The sequence below is a fragment of the Oncorhynchus mykiss genome, chromosome 2 (genome assembly GCF_057628025.1).
Source record: "Oncorhynchus mykiss isolate SJ-2025 chromosome 2, ASM5762802v1, whole genome shotgun sequence".
In the NCBI taxonomy this organism is placed as follows: domain Eukaryota; kingdom Metazoa; phylum Chordata; class Actinopteri; order Salmoniformes; family Salmonidae; genus Oncorhynchus; species Oncorhynchus mykiss.
Window position 1 is genome coordinate 8,885,709 of NC_143023.1, and position 21,992 is coordinate 8,907,700.

General features: G+C 44.0%; 2 protein-coding genes across 2 annotated transcripts; both read right to left on the minus strand.

The window, feature by feature from the left end:
• Nucleotides 1-1,797: 1,797 nt before the first annotated feature.
• LOC118937628 (uncharacterized) lies at nt 1,798-2,863 on the minus strand. The gene is made up of 3 exons (XM_090187447.1): nt 2,616-2,863; nt 2,181-2,268; nt 1,798-2,046 (listed from the first exon to the last, which is right to left on the minus strand). The coding sequence occupies exons 1-3, from the start codon at nt 2,712-2,714 to the stop codon at nt 1,871-1,873; spliced, it is 363 nt and encodes a 120-aa protein (XP_090043573.1). The 5' UTR covers nt 2,715-2,863; the 3' UTR covers nt 1,798-1,870.
• Nucleotides 2,849-13,407, minus strand: LOC118944740 (uncharacterized). Its single transcript, XM_090185837.1, has 8 exons — nt 13,230-13,407; nt 11,819-11,888; nt 9,039-9,249; nt 8,793-8,948; nt 8,522-8,646; nt 8,102-8,138; nt 7,581-7,855; nt 2,849-6,727 (listed from the first exon to the last, which is right to left on the minus strand). Exons 1-8 carry the CDS (start codon nt 13,405-13,407, stop codon nt 3,106-3,108), a joined length of 4,674 nt encoding a protein of 1,557 aa, XP_090041963.1. The 3' UTR covers nt 2,849-3,105.
• Between the last annotated feature and the right edge of the window lie 8,585 nt (nt 13,408-21,992).

Consider the following 21,992-nt stretch of genomic DNA (forward strand, 5'->3'; position numbering starts at 1 on the left):
GAAATAGGGTGCAGGCCAGGCAGCAGGCTGTTAGCCAGTCTGCCACTAGCACAGTCAGTGTAGTCAGCTCAGCTATCTCCATTGAGACCGTGTCTGTGCCTCGACCTAGGTTGGGCAAAATTAAACATGGCGGTGTTCGCCTTAGCAATCTCACTAAGATAAAGACGACCTCCATTCCTGTCATTATTGAAAGAGATCATGATACCTCACATCTCAAAATAGGGCTACTTAATGTCAGATCCCTTACTTCAAAGGCAATTATAGTCAATGAACTGATCATAATCTTGATGTGATTGGCCTGACTGAAACATGTCTTTAGCCTGATGAATTTACTGTGTTAAATGAGGCCTCACCTCCTGGCTACACTAGTGACCATATCCCCCGTGCATCCTGCGGAGGTGTTGCTAACATTTACAATAGCAAATGTACATTTACAACAACAAAAAAGACGTTTTCGTCTTTTGAGCTTCTAGTCATGAAATCTATGTAGCCTACTCAATCACTAAGTAATTAAGTAATTATGAGTGTATGACTTGAGTGTATGCATTATATATATGGGCTTCATAGAAAGTGTAACAACTGTTCTCTGTTCATCTTGTTTTAAAATTGTTAAAATAAAATGTACATTTAAAACAAGAAACAAAGGAAACACATTTTATGATTTTTAATAGGTTCAAAAAGTTGGTTGAAAATACACTTGCACTTACAAGAGCTTACATGGTTCTCGAATGAATCAGGTCTGGTCTCTGCATATAAATACTTAGGGATATGGTTGGATGATGAACTGTCTTTTAAAATGCATATTGACGAACTTTATAAACGGCTAAAAATCAAGCTAGGCTTCCTCTTTAGAGACAGGACATGTTTGTCCTGTACAAATAGAAGACAAATTGTGCAAGCTACTTTTATGTCTGTTATAGATTATGGGGATATTATCTACATGCATGCTATGGCATTCACACTTAAATCGCTGGATGCTATTTATCATTGAGTACTTAGGTTTATTACGGACGCTAGCTACAGAACTCACCACTGTGTTTTGTATCAAAATGTGGGTTGGACTTCGCTGTCCATGAGACGAGAATATGTTCTCGTGTTTGTCTACGAAGCACTTCTGAATAAACTACCATCTTATTTATCATCACTCATCAATATTAGAATTAGAATTCCTAAAACCAGTTCTCAAGCATGGATTACACTTGAGGTCCATGCGATTTCCACAGAGTTGGGTATGGCTGCCTTTTCCTGTTACGCTCCTTGCCAATGGAAAAGCCTGCAGACTAAACTTAAATTTGAGACTCTTGTCCCACCTGTTGCCCATTTTAAATAATCAATGAAGGATTTTTATTTCTGTATTGCTTGTAACTTTCGGGTAATGCAAGTTATTGTGCTGTTAGGGGAATAACCTGTGTGCAAACGTAATAATCTGCTGCTGTATTTGTGTGTTATCTGTGATGGTCTTGTTTGTCTTGTGTAGTTTCTTAATCATTGTAGCTAAACTGAATGTGTAACATGTCTACGCAGGGCCCAGCTGTAAAAGAAACCTTGGTCTCAGTCTGTGTTCCTTGTTGAAATAAAGGTATAATAATATGATCCATTCATGGCTTTAGTTGTGTCTTGATCTTGTGAATAGTCGACGGAGTTTTCTCCTATATGTCTGTCTTTATGTGACGACATCTTTTCTGTATAAAAATGTGATTTCCACAATCAATAATCATAAACAGTGCTTCACTATAACTACGTTTGACCATGTGGTTTGAAGTACCATTATCTTGCACAAACAGTACGACGACTATAGACAGAAATCAATGCAGTAATGTTTTATTAAATAAAGGCTCTGATTAAAATAGTAATAAAATCTGGCATTTGGCTAATTCTTTTTCCCAAAAGCTTCTCTGAATGGTTTGGAGACGGCTCTGGAGATAGCTCGTAACACCCTGACTATGAGAGGGCGTTTACGGGACTGGGACTCCTGGGGAGCAGGGGCCAGTGTGGTTGTCAGGTCCTCTTTGGGTGGGGAAGTGGATGGAACCTCACACTCAGCATCTGTGAAAATAATATTTCATAATCAGAAAATGAATGTGTGTATCTGTCTGTCCGCCTGTATCTGTAGTCACCGTTTTAACAAGCTGGCCATAGGGTGATACATCAATATGACATTATCGATGCTTATCACTTACCCTGTGAAATACGAGTCTCTCTGAGACGTTTGGTAGGCAGAGAATCCTGTTCAGGGTGGCTCTTTGGTTCCCCCTTTGTCTTGAACAGCTGAAGACAAAACACATCAGGACAACTGAGCATGTGTAAAATATATGGCATGGATCCCAAAAGGCACCCTATTGGCTACTTAAGGCACTACTTTTGACCCATCGAGGGCCCATCGAGCTCTGGTCAAAAGTAGTGCACTATATAGGGAATAGGGTGCAATTTGGAACACATCCATTGACTCTCTCTCCCATGTGTATTAGGATTGTATTACAGCGGCCTCACTCAACCTCCTAAAGACAATGACAACAGCATTGTTCTAATGCAGAGACAATAGGGGTTTAGTGAATCTGTAGGGTACATTTCAGCCCTGCCTTACAGAGGTAATCTAAAGACACTGAGCCCTCTACCTTAATCCTGATCTTTGGAATCTTGACAATTTTGGGTAGGAAATGCCACTTCCTGTTCTTCTTAGTCTCTTCCCCCCTGGCAGAGGGAAGGCGGGCCATGCCGTCAGCCTTTACATCAGCCGGGCTAAGGCCCCTGGCAGGGAATTCCTCAGTAGCATTAAGGTCAGCCACAATACCATGAGTGATGTCACTTGCGGCATTGCTGGTGTCTGAGTAAGAAGAGCAAGCTGGTGTGACCGACCTGGGTACAATAACTGGGAGAAGAGGACGCAACAATAGAAATCAGTCACTGTGTCCCAAAAGGCCTTCTCTTCCCTTTATAGTGCACAACTTTTGAACTGGGCCCATAGGGTCTGGCTCTGGTCAAAAGTAGTGCACTAAATATGGAAGAAGGTGCCATTTTGGACGCAAACAGCAAAGTTCACATCATAAAATGCAATGTAGTGAGCATCATGTTACAATGAAGTCCTATGCAGATGAAGAGGTACTTTCACTTACCATCCTCCATTGCAGACTTGGACAGATCAGTCAGGCTGTCCATCACCATGTCTGTCATCAACTTGATGACCTGATCCAAAACCCTGTCAGCGGTGGGTGGCATAGGCCTAACCACACACTGCCCCAGGAGTCTGCTAACAGAAGTCTGGGCAAAGCTGTAAACGAGCTCTGACGCATCGTCCTTTGACAGCTTCCTCAGTGCTGGCTTTGGCAGCGCTGGTTGAGAGAGGCTTCTGTGGCCAGTCGTGGATTGAAGCTGGCGGCTTATGGTTATCTCCTGAATGAGACCATGGACCTTTGCGATCAGGTTGCCAGACGCATCTTGAAGGGCTTCAATTGACAGGAGTCTATCCAGATGTTCTTCTGCTGAAGCCATCTCTGGGTCGTCTGTCTTCAATGTGTCCATTATAGTTTTCACTATGAGACTGGTGTCAGATATGTTTATTTCTTGTTGATTCACAAGCGCTGACTGTGAACCTGTCTTGTCCATTGCGTTAGAGGTATGGCATTCTGTCCTTGTGATCTTATTGGCAGCACTCATGTCAGGCAACAGGTCAAGACTATCCAGTAGAGAGTCTAACATGTTAGTTATCAGACGCTCCTCCCTTGCATTCTGCCCAACAGATGAACTCTCAGAGTTGGCCAATCTGCACTTGATCACATTTAGGATCAAACTGAGCGTCTCCTTTGCAGTTTTGCTAAAGCCTTCTTGGCTGACTGCCACTGTTCCGTCTTGTAGAGCCACAAGAGGTTCACAACTTGCACTCAATCCACTACCATGGAGAGGAGAGGTTCTCTTCAAACTGGTGTCGCTCACAACTGACATACTCCTGGTAGGCAGAGTGACATCCTCACTGCATGTGTCAATTACATGGTGGTCTGTGGAGGAGCCACTCGAAGACACAAGGGCTTTAGACCTTTTAGTCAAACTGACTTTTGAAAATGGCTTCTCACTTCTCACAGACGGAGGGCGGCTCCTGTCCTTAACAAGAGCAGTGTCAGGGGACTTTGAGCATCTGAGTGTCTCCACAGGGGTGGAGTCCAGCACATCTTTGGCTGTGGTGACTGACACGGGTGGAAAAGACAAAAAGACGTTCAGTCTATCCTTTACTCTGTGGTACATGGTATGAGCAGCATCCAATAAGGTGTCAAAGACAACTCTGGGATTGAGCTGGGACTGCAGCTTTTTCTCTCCTAGTGGGAAGGAGTCTGTGTCCTCCACTGTGTACCGGGATAGACTTTCAAGGTCTTGCATGATCATATTCACTATATCTTCAGTTGTAGAAACCACATGGTGTGAGAAGGTGCTGCTAGTCATGCTCTGTGGCAAAGAACAGTTGGCTTCGCTAGCAGCTCTGAGAATGGCCTCACGCACAATCAGTTTGGCCGTAGCTTGGAACTCAGCACTGTGAAAGCTCTGGATGGAAATGTTAGAGGATCTGCTGGCTGCACTACGAGATCGCGTGAGCCTGGCAATCTTGGCTGACGTCCCGTCACTCGAAATGGTGAGGCTCTCTAATTTCGAAATTATAGAGTCCAACTTCTGGTTGAAGTCGAAGGATGCATTTGACATGCTCTCGCATTTGACTTCCTTTGAAGTCTCCACCCTCAGCACCGAGATCACCTGTTTGATGACCCCTTTAGTGCAGGTGTCGAGGGTGAGCTGGTGGGCTGAGGACATTGAAGAGGTATTACTGTCTGTCTTCTGTACAGGAGATACCTCCACAGTGGTCTCAGTTACAAGTAGTCCAGTGTCATATAACTCAATTTGCACAGGAGTATTTTTTCCCTCAGTGAGAAGGTGAGAGGTGAAAAGCTTCCTCAGTTTGTCCAGGGTTTTGGTATAAATCTTCTGGGAACCTGAACTCACTTCCATCCAGAACATTTTGCGACCTGATTTTGTACGCATGGAGGTCTTATTGACCTCAGATACCTCATGCAGGTCGGAAATAATTCCACCAAATAGATCAGAGGATGCATCCTCAATATTCTCAGCGGAAACGCAGACAGACAGAACTTCTGACAGTTTCCCAGTGTCGGTTTTATCCAGCACGCTAGTATATGTCACAGCTGCATCCTGAATGACCTGAGTGATGCATTGCTCAGCTTTGACGATATACCCCTCCACTGGTTGACCATGGAGGATGTCAACTTTATCAACAGGGAGCACATTCTGAATACTCACATTCTCCTTTGATGGGCGTGGGCTGTTGAAGATAATGCTCTCAGTGACCATGTTAGAGGAGGCGAGAGATGAGTCGAGAAGCAGAGACCTGTATATTGTCGAGGTGGAGATCTCTGGGTGCTTAATCATAGCAGCCTCCTCCAAAATGGCCGACGGGCCCTGGAGGATGTCAGAAATATCCATGTCCTCAATGCTCTCTACCAGAGACGATAGTAGGTCTCTGGCTGACAGGTCGGTTGGTCTCTGGTTCTCGAGCTCCATTTTGATTGCTTGACAGACCGTTGCTGCAGCAACAGCAGAGCTACAACACAACTGCTTCAAGGTGGAGTCAGAAATATATGACAGATCTGTCATGGACATGGTGGAGAGTTGACTCTCAGAGACAAAGGGTCTGAGTTTGACAGACACCTGTCTGACCAAGTCCCCAGCAAGAGCTCTCATATCTATTGCTCCACTAGCTGAGTTGTAGGAGCAGGCACTCTGTGGCCTTGACGGGCTCCTGCTATCCAAAAATCCTGTTATCCCAAAAACCTCAAGTACAAGATCCACAACATCGGATGACACTTCTGACATTCTGTTGTGGGACAGAAATTGACTTGGATGAACGGTGCCTGCATTCAGAGTCCAGTCGCAAACAGAGTTGTCGGACTGACTCTGGACTACTGGAACTAGACAGGTTTCACTTGGACCTTGGCCAAAGAGTTCTGCCATTTTGAGCAGAACTGATCTTAAGACCTTTGACTTGGAAATGTTCAGCAGTGGGTCGTTGTTGGACAGTCTGGTGGACGGTCTGCTAGCCGATCTCTGAACAACTAGGCTTTGTATTTCTGCCGAAACGGCAGTGAGAAAATAGGTCAAGGGGCTGGTCGCTCGTCCCTTGTTTCCTCCGTTGGCTTTAGCCTTAAAGATGCTATCTATGATGATGACTATAACCTGTCCAGCCAGAGGACCCAATATGGCCTCAAGCTCCCTCTCTAACTCAAGGGGAGACTTGTAGCCGTGCGCAATATGCTCTATGGCATGGGAATACATCTTAGCAGACACCATGCTTAGCATTTCTTGGGCAAACTGCTGACTTGCTGAGATACTACCAGACAGCGGACCTAGAGTTCCCTGACTGAAACTTCGCATTAGCTCAGCCAATCTGGAGTTGAGAAGGTTCATTACCAACTCTACAATACCCATCATAAACCTGGTGTCCGTTGGTATTTTGACAGGTCTGTATTTCTCCCGTCTACTCACACTGGATGACAGTACGATGCCACTCTGCGACTGGCCTCTCTGGACCATGTTGAAGACAGAATCCTCAGAGATTCCAAACACAGAACTCAGTGGTGCCGAGTGGGGTCTGTGTCTCATCTCTCTATCACCACCCTCAGGTGAGGAGACATATCTCTCTTCGTCATCACTCAGCAAAGAGGTCATGGACCTGCAGAATGCACAACAGAAATGAATAGTACATGATAACAAAATACAACATATGATCCAAGAATTTGGAAGTACCTAAGTAGTATTTCTCTCTAGGTGGATCTGGAATGGATATTTGTACTTATAACAAGGGACATGGGAATAATGTTTTTAGAAAGACCTACAAGAAGAGGAGGGGAAAGGGGTAAGTACCTATGAGAGGAGGGGATAGGGGTGAGTACCTGTGAGAGGAGGGGATAGGGGTAGGTACCTATGAGAGCAGGGGATAGGGATAAGTACCTGTGAGAGGAGGGGATAGGGGTAAGTACCTATGAGAGGAGGGGATAGGGGTAAGTACCTGTGAGAGGAGGGGATAGGGGTAAGTACCTATGAGAGGAGGGGATAGGGGTAGGTACCTATGAGAGCAGGGGATAGGGATAAGTACCTGTGAGAGGAGGGGATAGGGGTAGGTACCTATGAGAGGAGGGGATAGGGGTAAGTACCTGTGAGAGGAGGGGATAGGGGTAGGTACCTATGAGAGGAGGGGATAGGGATAAGTACCTGTGAGAGGAGGGGATAGGGGTAAGTACCTGTGAGAGGAGGGGATAGGGGTAAGTACCTATGAGAGGAGGGGATAGGGTACCTATGAGAGGAGGGGATAGGGATAAGTACCTGTGAGAGGAGGGGATAGGGGTAAGTACCTATGAGAGGAGGGGATAGGGGTAGGTACCTGTGAGAGGAGGGGATAGGGGTAGGTACCTGTGAGAGGAGGGGATAGGAGTTGGTACCTATGAGAGGAGGGGATAGGGGTAAGTACCTGTGAGAGGAAGGGATAGGGGTAGGTACCTATGAGAGGAGGGGATAGGGGTAAGTACCTGTGAGAGGAGGGGAAAGGCGTGGGAGTTTGTGTGCTGCAAGTAGTTCTTGAACTGATGCGTCTACTGGGTCCACCACGAAAGCTGAATCTGACGCTGCGGCCAAGAGAGCTCACTTCTCTAGCCTCATTACTTCCTGATCCAGAAGAGCTTGACGAATCAGAGAGCCTGATCTGCATGGTGAGGTCAAGGGCGGGAACGACCACAGTGGATGTAGACTCCATCACCCAATTTGTAATATCCATGCACCTAGCACTAAACTCATCTCTGCTCATCTGAAATGTTAAAAGACCATACAGAGTTAGTTTGTTAACGGAGCTGCACTGCTGCACCATGTGTTTACTCAAGCTAGTCAATTAAAGCAGTGGTTCAGGATGTTCCACAATGCTGGAAAGGGGGGCCTGAGGGAAAAGTTTGGGAACCTCTGAATTAAAGGTCCTGCACGATTTCCACCAATAGGAGTTTGGAATGTTTGGTCCATCTTACCAACATGAACTACTTTAGAAGTGACTATAACTCACCCCGGCATGCATATTCTCACTCAGCAGATTCCAATGGCTGAAAAGTAAATTAAAAAAGGTACACAATTAAACTACATGACATTACCTCTATTCTCTTAGATTACGGTATGGATGGACCTCTACGGAACTAGGCCACATCCAAACATCCCTGATTGGTCAGTTGAGTCCCTTGTATTTGCCCGAGACACCTCACCTCCTTCTCAAAACCCATAGGACGAGATGGTCAAAAGGGAGGGCTTTCTCATCCAATGGGTTTTGAGAAGGAGGCGAGAAGAGAGGACTCGAGGAGAATGCAATTGAGATTGTCCCTATGGGTACGTCCCAAATGGCCCCTATTCCTTAAATACGGAACTATTGTTGACCAAGGCTCTAATAGGGAACATATCTAGGGGATGCACAGGGAACCAAAGAGCAACTAACCCATCCTTCATGTCCTGCACAAAGGTGTGTAGGTCTGGGTAGCTTCTCTTTCCCCTGCTGAGGGTGAGGCTGGTCTGGGAGGCTGCAGCCTTGCGGGTCATGGTAGTGAAGGTCACCACTGCAGCCTGATGGGGACGACAGAAAGCAGACTTAGGCTGGAATTCAATCAAATTCGCCATGCAGTGTTAACGTAATGTCTGTTTACGAACTACTGTCTGCGTGCACAAACAGACATGTACACACACACACACTGTTATCTGGAAGCATTTACCTTTGCCACTCGTTCAGTCTCCTGGCATTGAGATGGCCCGGCTGTTTCTACATCATCACTCTCCTGCATCACACTCTCTCCTTCGACCTCCAGTGTCAGAGTTGATGTGGATGTCTTCAGATCAACCTGATTCAACTCACTCTCTCCTTTGGCCTCCTAGATTAGAATACCTTTACTAGCTCAAGCTTGGACAATTAATTTGTCATTTTAATCTTCAATGCGTCATTAAAACACAAAACATCATACCTCCTGTGACTGAGATGGGATGACAATGGCCTCGTCCAACTCACTCTCTCCTTCAACCTCCTGTGACTGAGATGTGCCATCTGTCTTCAGATCAGCTTCCTGCATCTCAATCTCTCCTTCAGCCTCTAGTGACAGAGTTGGGATATCTGTCTCTAGAACAGCCTCTTCCAACTTGGTCTGTCTCTCAACCTCTCTGTGATCTTTATCAGATCTAGATACAGAAAAAGGAATCTCTCTAAGGTCACTATAAAATCACCAGAACATCATGTCAGGTGTACAGTTCAGTTTACCAGTCAAATTGCCGTGATCAGAGGCTCTATCCTTTCTAGTGATTCTATTTCTATGGTCACATCATAATGCATCATATCTATGCTTGTGTCCGAAATAGCACCCTATTTCCAATATAATGCACTTCTTTTGGCCGGAGCCCTATAGAGTGCCACAGGAATGAGTCATAATCCCCATAAAACATAGTAGTCAAACAGGGAAATGGTTCCAATCGTTTTTACACCATACACTTTTCCCATAGTGGATTTTAGAAACACTTAAAATAAGGGCTGTGTTTCAGGTAGGCTTACCCTGGTGTGACATTTTGATAACTGTAAATCTCTCTAGGACAAGGTGACTTTTATCAATATATTTGCCTGTATTTACCCCCCAAAAATGAAATGCTAATTATCTGCTAATGTGGCTATCATAAAGAACTACAAATGCCACGATGATCATGCTGATCGAGGCAAAGGTAAGAATCTCTTGATTAACTATCTAATGTTAGCTAAATGTAGTAATTAATAAATTGGCTACATTTCTTTAAATGGCCAATTCTGTGAACTGTTTAGTGCAAGTTTTAAATTGACACAAAACCTGTTAGCAAAGGTGTCAGCTAGAAATGACGTTTAGGAGCTTGCAGGGATTTGTAGTTTTGCATGTCTACTTTGATGCTAATTACAAATTTCGAATCTGAGAGTAAATAGAGCCAAATGTATTGCTAAAAGTCACCTTGTCCGTGACAGATTTACATGGTTCTAAAAATGGCACACCAGGGTAAGCCTACATGAAACACAGCCCTTATTTTATGTGTTTCTGAAATCGCCTATGAGAAAAATGAATGGTGGAAAAACAATTGGAACCATTTCCCTCCCTGTTTGACTGCAAGGTTTTATGGGTATTATGACACCTAAAAAGACGGGTTGGTTGTTTAGCAACAAAACTGGCATGTAACTGGGTAAAATAGACAAAGTAAATAGACAGGGTTCGCTTAGAACGTTGACAACATGTAAACTATATTTAGTCTCTAAATGTTACCGGCAAACAAATACATTTGCATAATGAGCACTTGCTAGCTGAGGTTTAGAGTCATAACAAGATACACGCATTCCGGCCATTGATGAGCGAGCGCATGTTTTTCATGACCAGCCAACCAGTGTATGGATCTTAGTTAAAAGTAGTGCACTAGCCTACATAGGGAATAGGGTGCCATTTAGGACGTAAATGTGAAGGTGGTGTCATAGCCTTTGACCCTAGACCCCCATTTGACCCACAACAGATTCTACTGTACCTTTAGCCAACTCTCATGACTCCCCGGCCATAGAATTTGTAGTTTGATATTACAGAATGAATAGCACATAATTTCATTTATTTAACAATATTTAATCCACAGTAATTAATATAAATGGGTATTTCAAAATAATTATAAACTGTGTGGATTGAGACCTGAATGCTGATTGGCTGAAAGCCGTGGTATATCAGACTGTATACCATGGGTATGACAAAACATGTATTTTTTACTGCTCTAATTATGTTGGTAACCAGTTTATAATAGCAATAAGGCACCTCGGGGATTCGTGATATATGGCCAATATACGTCGCCAGACCCACTGACTCCAGGTCATCTACAAGTCCATGCTAGGTAAAGCTCCGCCTTATCTCAGTTCACTGGTCACGATGGCAACACCCACCCGTAGCACGCGCTCCAGCAGGTGTATCTCACTGATCATCCCTAAAGCCAACACCTAATTTTGCCGCCTTTCGTTCCAGTTCTCTGCTGCCTGTGACTGGAACGAATTGCAAACATCGCTGAAGTTGGAGACTTTTATCTCCCTCACCAACTTCAAACATCTGCTATCTGAGCAGCTAACCCATCGCTGCAGCTGTACATAGTCTATCGGTAAATAGCCCACCCAATTTTACCTACCTCATCCCCATACTGTTTATATTTATTTACTTTTCTGCTCTTTTGCACACCAATCTGATCATTTATTTATCACTTCAGTGTTAATCTGCAAAATTGTAATTATTCGCCTACCTCCTCATGCCTTTTGCACACAATGTATATAGACTTTTTTTCCTACTGTGTTATTGACTTGTTAATTGTTTACTCCGTGTGTAACTCTGTGTTGTCTGTTCACACTGCTATGCTTTATCTTGGCCAGGTCGCAGTTGCAAATGAGAACTTGTTCTCAACTAGCCTACCTGGTTAAATAATGGTGAAATAAATAAAATAAATATACCATGGCTAAGGGCTGTGTCCTAGCACTTCGGGTTGTAAGAACAGCCCTTAGCCGTGGTATATTGACCATATACCACAACCGCTTGGGCCTTATTGCTTAAATAACATGCCTACCTTGAACTCTTTCTTCTCACGTCCTTGCAAAATCAGCACATTTCCTTGCCAAAATAAAATGAACGCTCCTCCAGGACTAGCGAGAATCAGACTGAACTGCTCCCGCGGTTTCTCATCAGTTTCAACGTTTATCAGTGATGACGTAACAATGCTGTACAGATTTGACGCACTTCCAATCTCGTGCTGATGCAACGCCCTGAGCGGTTGAAAGCTCACGCATGGAAATCCTGCGAGTTGTACACAAATGTAGGCTACTATTGCCCTTAAAAATGTCATGTTGTGGACGCAATGCAAAATAAAATAAAATACATAACCCACACCGATAACCCAGAGTTCATCATTAAATAACATTTATTACTCATAAAATATACAGCAAACTTCAGATACTGAAAGAATTCATGGGAGTTTCGAATTCAGTCACCATTTCATATGTACATGCTAGTTTCATCCGTTTAAAAGAATGATAATGACACGAAAAACCTGTGAACCTGTGACTCTCTTGTTGCTGATTTGGTGAACATAGCAAATGTATTGCACATATTTCCAGTTAAAATGATTTTCAAAAAGAGACAAAAACGGGGATATGAACATTCAATCACATACAAGGATTGAGTGGTTTCATTTTTTGAAGAAGTTAAAGCAAGCAACACCTGTTAAAAAACATTGATTATAAGACCAAAGACAAATAATAGCGATATTTATTTTCCAACAGAAGAAAATCTAAATGCTGCTGTCCTACCATTGGTTTACAATGTTTCTCCTCTCCAAGGGAGACATGTTTTCCACCTCACATGCCTCTGGATAGTATCAGTGCTTTTCACAAACGTTGTAGTACTTAGTGTGCATCATTGTTGTCGCTCATACAGGTGCCCCTACTCTCCTAACCTCCCCTCAGTAACTAACGAAGGCACAACATGACAAATATCACAAGAAAGAAAACATGAATTAATTATTAACTTTCTAAAATACTTTCTAGAGGCCAAAGGACAGGTAGGTTTAATATTGTAATAGGTCCCTTCAAAAAGTCCTGTTGCGCACATACCAGCATCCAAAATGGCACTGCTTTTGACCAGAACCCTATAGACCCTGTTCAACAGTAGTGTACTATTCAGTATAGGGTTCCATTTGGGATGCATTAAATCTTTACAATTACTCATCAGAGCAAATGGTACAATTTTTTTATTCCCACAGAGCTTAAGACATGAATGATTTTATTAAAATATTTGTTCATATAAAATGTATGATTTCCCCTCCTCCCACATGGATTACAGACAAGAGGCTAGGTGCGTTCTGACTGTCTTAGTGTGCGGATAAACATGACAATCACTCTCATGAAACTTAAATGAAACTGATCTTGGATCAGCTTACCCTCCCTAGATCCTCAATCATTAGTGGAGAACATTACAAAAAAGGACCTTAGATCAGTGTCTAGTGGGCATTTTCACACGATACCATGTAACATCCCTAGAGTGGACATTGTCATCCTAGCAACATGACCAAACAAATGGCCATCTTGGTCAGGAAAACGTTTTAATTACAGAAGCTCTATGTGATATCCTTATGTCTACCTGCATTGTGGATGGGGGTCCTCTTCAGAGTGAAGTCTTTAACCAGGATGGAGGCTTCCTGGTTGATGAGGACGTCAACACACTCCACATGGCTTTTTAAGGCAGCCAGGTCCAGAGGGGTGCGCCCCTGGCTGTCCCTCACGTCTAGATCCAGCAGAGACTGAACCAGGACCTCCATAGCATGGTGGTGACTGTGGTACGCCTGAATAGATATTCACTCTTAATATAATCAATGTCCTAGAGTAGACCCGTGGTACGCCTGAACAGAAATACAGTGCTAGACCTCTAAAGTAGACCAGAGTCTTTCAATCGGGAGCCCATTTTTGCTCCCGCCCAGCATCAACATCGGAGGTTCCTGCCAAGCGTGGGATTGAGAAACAAACACTCTACTTCTCTTCTGAGGTTGATTAACTCAAATGGCAAAATAAGGAAATCATCCTCATCATCACTGTGTAGAATATGCATGTATTTTACACTAATCGGGAATAGATCGGAATATGGTGTGTGAGTCTGTCTGGACAGTCAACTTCCTGTGGAAAATCTACACCATGCTTGCATCCCAGATAGCACCCTATTCCCTATGTAGTGAACTACTTTTGATCAGGGCCTATAAGGATCTGGTCAAACGTAGTGTACTAAATAGGGAATAGGGTGCCATTTGTCATATGGAGACCACTACAGGAGCAGGTAGGCTTTACTCACAGCGAGGTGTAGAGGGCTGATGGGAGCTCTGACATCAGAGTCGTTCAGGATGTCTGTCCCTGAGGTTTCAATTAGTTGAGGAAAGACAAGAACGGCCAGTTCAGACTTGGAAAAAGAACATCAAGAGTGACGATGCGTCCACGACAAGCATGCAGCCACACCTTAAAACCTACTGTTGGGTTCTGAGAATATGAAATATACTAATTCATGTCACTGAGGGAGAGAGCTTAATGTATAACGTTTACATTATGTCAGGATATGTTATTGTTAGCCATCAGGCATCCTATGGGTGGGATCCTCTGGGATGAGAAGAGACACAGTCTGGTACCAATCACCATGTCAGCCTTGAGTTGGGGAGGAGTGAGCACTTTGGGGTAGCGGTCAGGTCAGATGAAGTGAGGAAGAACAGATATCACCAAGGTTCTGTCTAGCAACAGAGATGCATTGGCTGTTTAGAGGTGTAGGAGCAGACTCAGCATAGGAGAGAGGATTAAATATCAGTGCTTGTGTGAATATGTTTTTTGTCTAATGCAGCTGTCTTGACCCTCTGGGAAGAATAAACTTGGTTCAAGCATTCATAGTGTCCGTCGAGTTTTTACTCTGAGAATTAGAACCTAACAGTTGGCACTGCGAGCTGGGTTCACCGCGATTTGCAGTCGAACTAGAGATTAAGAAACAGTGAAACAGAAACAAGGTAAGCAAAGTTCCTACACCCGTTATCACTAATTCTGACATCTTGGGGAGATGAGAGTCGTAGGCTGAACCAATTATAGGGTACGAACCTAGAAAGCCTGAGCTTATTCAGTAGTCCCATTGTATTACGACCGGTCGTAGCTTTGTGGTATATGGTAAGTCCCGGAAGGTAAACCCAAACCTGTAGAGGGTAACTCCTAGGGGGTAAATCCCGAGTAGGTTGGTTCCTGCTTGTACTATAAGAATAGGGTGAGTCCCGGGAGGTAAGCCCGAGCAGACAGATACCTGCAAAGGGTAAGTCCTAGGGGGTAAGACCCGGGTGGGGTTGGTTACCTGCTATACCTGTAACGAAAGGGTGAAAGTCTCAGCCGCAGTGGCCATGCGGCAGTAGAGTGGGTGTGGATGGATAAAGTGACATGCTTGTGTACTAGGATAAAATGTTGCCATTCAGGGTTAGAAGAAAAGCAAAAAGATACTCAAACGCTGTTGGATTTGGGTGTATTAGCAGTAGCAATAAAGAGAGGTTGGTTTTATGCCCTGTTGGGGTGGGGAACCATGACAGATTATGTGGAAATAGGAAGACAAGTGTGAATCATTTTCGTAATGTGTGTTATCAACAACAGTGATATTTGAACAGATTGGAGATGACTATCCATAACAATAAAATCCTTCATACAGTGAGGTTAGGTTACCATGCTTGTCCTGCCCCACAGCTGTAGACACAGCCTTCTCCAGGTCCTCAGACACTAGCTGGAGATCCATTACAGGATGTCTGTCACCTCACTGAGCCCCTATTGCAGGTTAGGGGTCACATCCACTTGAGTGTCCTTCATATGACGAACCTCCTACAGAGCAAATGAGGAAAACATGATATATTAGGATTTATGTTAGTAGCAATAGAATATGGGAATTTTATCTCAACGCTACCTACAGCTAACATATTTATTTATGTATGTGATCTATGTAAATAAATAAATATATCACAGCTGTAAAACTGTGAAGGACTATAGGTGGAGGCCTACCCATTTCTTTCTAATGCTGATCTGAGACCATTAGGGTTAATCATTACAGATATAAATGCAATATATGGAGTAGAAAAGATTGCCTGCCCACCAACTTGATAAGAATCAACATATGTTCGACATGGTCTATTTCTATCTGAACGTAACAACTCAATCAAGCTTGTTAATTGATCGTTAAGCCATGTTTGTCATATATAAGCCTCATACAGGCCATGGGAAGACATTACCTGTTGATAATACAGACTATTTTCATCATCATGGGAGGTGTGAGAGAATTGCTGCTCGTTGTAATGACAGTGGGGGTTGTCAAAGGTTGGTTCACTAATGTTTAAGGGATTTGTTTGGTAAATATGCTTAACTTTATAAGTTGGGTATTAATATTTGACTGTCTGTATCTTCCGCGTTGGTCATCTTTTATTCTTCACTGCTATTAATATATGTAGCTATTTTGTGTGAACTCAACTTCTGTCAACACTTTCTCCTCAGTTTCTTGTTACCCTGTTGGAAAGTCCCAGAAGCAAGATCAAGTCTCTCTGCAGAGGAGACTTGGAGGTAAGTGTTTCTTTCCGCAACCCTTCTAGCTATGTTCTTTGTCACTGTCTATGGTGCTGCTGTGTTTGACACTCATTCAACAGCATAGAGTAACTCAGTCTAAATAATGTTGTCAAACCTTAACCTACATTTTTCAGAGCTGTCATCAAATGACGTCTCCATTGTGCATGCCCTGGCCTTGCTCCGATCCATAGGGTCTGACGCTAAACAAGCCAGAGAAGGTACGGCCTGAAACATATACTTTGAAAACTGTTGGGTTCATGTTGCTCAAAATTCGATTAGCAATTTGGCCTAGACCGTGTAGAACAGATGTGTTGCTGTAGAATACCCAACTGTTCCTTTTGTTTTTTCTCAAGAGTATTTAGAGACCAATGAAGTAGAATCCCAAGCTTCTCCAAACCATGGTAGCTCTCCGGCAAATGATGCCCTGTCCTCTGAGGAGAAGCTGAGGCGCATGTCCTCGGACGACGCTGAAGCTGCGACCGGCCCGTCTGGTGACGACGCCACCTCTGAAGCTGCGACCGGCCCGTCTGGCGACGACGCCACCTCTGAAGCTGCGACCGGCCCGTCTGGCGACGACGCCACCTCTGAAGCTGCGACCGGCCCGTCTGGCGACGACGCCACCTCTGAAGCTGCGACCGGCCCGTCTGGCGACGACGCCACCTCTGAAGCTGCGACCGGCCCGTCTGGCGACGACGCCACCTCTGAAGCTGCGACCGGCCCGTCTGGCGACGACGCCACCTCTGAAGCTGCGACCGGCCCGTCTGGCGACGACGCCACCTCTGAAGCTGCGACCGGCCCGTCTGGCGACGACGCCACCTCTGAAGCTGCGACCGGCCCGTCTGGCGACGACGCCACCTCTGAAGCTGCGACCGGCCCGTCTGGCGACGACGCCACCTCTGAAGCTGCGACCGGCCCGTCTGGCGACGACGCCATGGATATATGACGTGGGACATGCAAGAGTTCATGGGTACTCTAGTCCAGTGTGTAACTGCATTTGCTTGTTTTGGCTCAATTAAACATTAACTGTAATACTTGTGTCCTCTGTATTGTTTTGGTGGTTCCTACTTGGAGTTGAGGTGTATGACCTGACTTGAGTAACTGGGGTGATGGCAACATTTATTTTGCATTATATCCATGCGCCAGCAATATTACTCAGACCCCTGTGTTTTAAATTACCAATTGACTTAAGCTACATGTGCTCAGTGTTGGTCCATTTATGCTAGTAGCATCACATGATACCTCAACAGCATTTTGACGCCATTTCCGGTCACAACTTGCAGACTTGTTTACGTGTTGCGGTGTTTTGTTGCTACATGACAACTTTACGGTTTTTACTTTTTAATTACCGTTTATATTTTTGGTTTTTCCCTCAATTTTTTCACTCGTGTCAGGGTTGCGTCAATTCGAATCTGGTATCAGGATAAATATCACAATGAGGCTTTTATTAGCTAAGCAATAAGTGGTAAATGCAATTTTCGTATATATGGGCTCTGTCCCACCTCGCAGGGCAAAACAGAACTGACTTGTTCCTGACAAAGATATTTAATATACTCTGACAGTAGTTCCTGCTTCCGAGCCGGCCTGTCAGAGTAGACTAGGCGTGGTTTAGACTCACCCAGCCTATCGTTGATTGTTGGCGCAGAGGCTGGTCCCAGCCCCTTAAGCGCTTCAGCGGTCAGTCGTTGTAGCTGTGTAGAATATGCAGTTATCAGGCACCTGGCTCCTGTTATCTAACAAAAGACTGTTCTGAATGTGCCCCCCCCAACTCATTGCACAGTTCTGTATTTTTCCATCATGAGAAAGGCCCATGGCCCTGAAACTGAACAATGGTTCAAGTCAGCTATGTTGCATAACACATACATACATCCACACAAGCCAACAGCAGATAATATTAAATCACATATGGTAACGGGCTATAGTGCATAACACAGAATCCTCATACTCCGGACGCTTTATCTGGACATGGTTCGTCAGGACCTCCAACAGCCGAAGCTAAGTAGTAACATTAACATGATGCCTTCTAATTGCAGTCGCTGTACTCATACAGGAGAACGATCGCCTTACGGTGAGGATAGCTGTGCTACAAGCCCAGCTTCAGACGCAATCGTTAGGCAAGGGTAATTTCAGTGTAGGAAAGGATGAAACAGCGTCTGTGCCACCAGTAAGTACAGATAGTAACGTTAGTATAAATCCCCTCGCACGGTCCCCGCAGCCGGACAACTTTCTCACGGTTTCTGGAGAGAAATGCTGTAGGAATGCTCAACCGGTGTCGCTCATTCAGCCGACAAACTTCAACCGGTTTTCCCCATTAAGCAGCGAGTCGGAGTCAAAGGCCGAGCCTTCTCTTGTCTCTACTCCTCCCGTTACGGGGTCAGAGACGCCGAAGCTTCCCACCATTAGCTCTGACAAATTGAAAACTCTAGTCATTGGCGACTCCATTACCCGCAGTATTAGACTTAAAACGAATAATCAGCCGACATGTCTCTGGACCTACTCACTGTCACAGTCATACTCTGGACCTAGTTTTGTCCCATGGAATAAATGTTGTGGATCTTAATGTTTTCCCTCATAATCCTGGACTATCGGACCACCATTTTATTACGTTTGCAATTGCAACAAATAATCTGCTCAGACCCCAACCAAGGAACATCAAAAGTCGTGCTATAAATTCACAGACAACACAAAGATTCCTTGATGTCCTTCCAGACTCCCTCTGTCTACCCAAGGACGCCAGAGGACAAAAATCAGTTAACCACCTAACTGAGGAACTCAATTTAACCTTGCGCAATACCCTAGATGCAGTTGCACCCCTAAAAACTAAAAACATTTCTCATAAGAAACTAGCTCCCTGGTATACAGAAAATACCCGAGCTCTGAAGCAAGCTTCCAGAAAATTGGAACGGAAATGGCGCCACACCAAACTGGAAGTCTTCCGACTAGCTTGGAAAGACAGTACCGTGCAGTATCGAAGAGCCCTTGCTGCTGCTCGATCATCCTATTTTTCCAACTTAATTGAGGAAAATAAGAACAATCCGAAATTCGTTTTTGATACTGTCGCAAAGCTAACTAAAAAGCAGCATTCCCCAAGAGAGGATGGCTTTCACCTCAGCAGTAATAAATTCATGAACTTCTTTGAGGAAAAGATGATTATTACAAAGTAAATTACGGACTCCTCTTTAAATCTGCGTATTCCTTCAAAGCTCAGTTGTCCTGAGTCTGCACAACTCTGCCAGGACCTAGGATCAAGAGAGACACTCAAGTGTTTTAGTACTATATCCCTTGACACAATGATGAAAATAATCATGGCCTCTAAACCTTCAAGCTCCATACTGGACCCTATTCCAACTAAACTACTGAAAGAGCTGTTTCCTGTGCTTGGCCCTCCTATGTTGAACATAATAAACGGCTCTCTATCCACCGGATGTGTACCAAACTCACTAAAAGTGGCAGTAATAAAGCCTCTCTTGAAAAAGCCAAACCTTGACCCAGAAAATATAAAAAACTATCGGCCTATATCGAATCTTCCATTCCTCTCAAAATGTTTAGAAAAGGCTGTTGCGCAGCCTCTGCCTTCCTCGTCAGAGGAGGAGATAGAAGAAAACTGTTACAGTCTCTGTGAATGGTTTGTCCTCTGACAAATCAACTGTAAATTTCGATGTTCCTCAAGGTTCCGTTTTAGGACCACTATTGATTTTCACTATATATTTTACCTCTTGGGGATGTCATTCGAAAACATAATGTTAACTTTCACTGCTATGCGGATGACACACAGCTGAACATTTCAATGAAACATGGTGAAGCCCCAAAATTGCCCTCGCTAGAAGCATGTGTTTCAGACATAAGGAAGTGGATGGCTGCAAACGTTCTACTTTTAAACTCGGACAAAACAGAGATGCTTGTTCTAGGTCCCAAGAAACAAAGAGATCTTCTGTTGAATCTGACAATTAATCTTAATGGCTGTACAGTCGTCTCAAATAAAACTGTGAAGGCCCTCGGCGTTACTCTGGACCCTGATCTCTCTTTTGAAGAACATATCAAGACTGTTTCACGGACAGCTTTTTTCCATCTACGTAACATTGCAAAAATCAAACTTTCTGTCCAAAAATGATGCAGAAAAATGTATCCATGCTTTTGTCACTTCTAGGTTAGACTACTGCAATGCTCTTACTTTCCGGCTACCCGGATAAAGCACTAAATAAACTTCAGTTAGTGCTAAATACGGCTGCTAGAATCCTGACTAGAACCCCAAAAATATATCATATTACTCCAGTGCTAGCCTCCCTACACTGGCTTCCTGTCAAGGCAAGGGCTGATTTCAAGGTTTTACTGCTAACCTACAAAGCATTACATGGCCTTGCTCGTACCTATCTCTCTGATTTGGTCCTGCCGTACATACCTACACGTACGCTACGGTCACAAGACGCAGGCCTCCTAATTGCTTCTTCCACATCTTTTGGTCCCTGTCTGTTTTGCTCTCAGTGAAGTGCTACTATCCCCTTGGACTACAGGTTATTGCCGTCATAAGGTGTGCGTCTGTCTGTTGGCCGGACACTTTCTACCGTTTAGGACCTTTGTGGGTAAAGGTAAAGATGGGGTATAGCAGCAGAAGTTCCTCTGAAGTCCAGTATCTGCTGGAAGGGAACCTGGTGGTACGAGAGGATGAGTGTGGGCCTGTTGTGCTTCCCCCTATCCCTCCCTCTTCTCTCTCACTGTCTGAAAAACGTAAAACGTGGATTTGGGTACAGTGTTTATTTCCCCCTAATATCTTTGAAGATTACACCTAAAATAATTAGGAATACTTCTTTCTACTGCTGATCTGAGACCATTAGGGTTAATCATTACAGATATAAATGCAATATATGGAGTAGAAAAGATTGCCTGCCCACCAACTTGATAAGAATCAACATATGTTCTACATGGTCTATTTCTATCTGAACGTAACAACTCAATCAAGCTTGTTAATTGATCGTTAAGCCATGTTTGTCAGGTAAACTAAGGTCATTAGTGGCCTATATAAGCCTCATACAGGCCATGGGAAGACATTACCTGTTGATAACACAGACTATTTTCATGATCATGGGAGGTGTGAGAGAATTGCTGCTCGTTGTGATGACTGTGGGGGTTGTCAAAGGTTGGTTCACTAATGTTTAAGGGATTTGTTTGGTAAATATGCTTAACTTTATAAGTTGGGTATTAATATTTGACTGTCTGTATCTTCCGCGTTGGTCATCTTTTATTCTTCACTGCTATTAATATATGTAGCTATTTTGTGTGAACTCAACTTCTGTCAACACTTTCTCCTCAGTTTCTTGTTACCCTGTTGGAAAGTCCCAGAAGCAAGATCAAGTCTCTCTGCAGAGGAGACTTGGAGGTAAGTGTTTCTTTCCGCAACCCTTCTAGCTATGTTCTTTGTCACTGTCTATGGTGCTGCTGTGTTTGACACTCATTCAACAGCATAGAGTAACTCAGTCTAAATAATGTTGTCAAACCTTAACCTACATTTTTCAGAGCTGTCATCAAATGACGTCTCCATTGTGCATGCCCTGGCCTTGCTCCGATCCATAGGGTCTGACGCTAAACAAGCCAGAGAAGGTACGGCCTGAAACATATACTTTGAAAACTGTTGGGTTCATGTTGCTCAAAATTCGATTAGCAATTTGGCCTAGACCGTGTAGAACAGATGTGTTGCTGTAGAATACCCAACTGTTCCTTTTGTTTTTTCTCAAGAGTATTTAGAGACCAATGAAGTAGAATCCCAAGCTTCTCCAAACCATGGTAGCTCTCCGGCAAA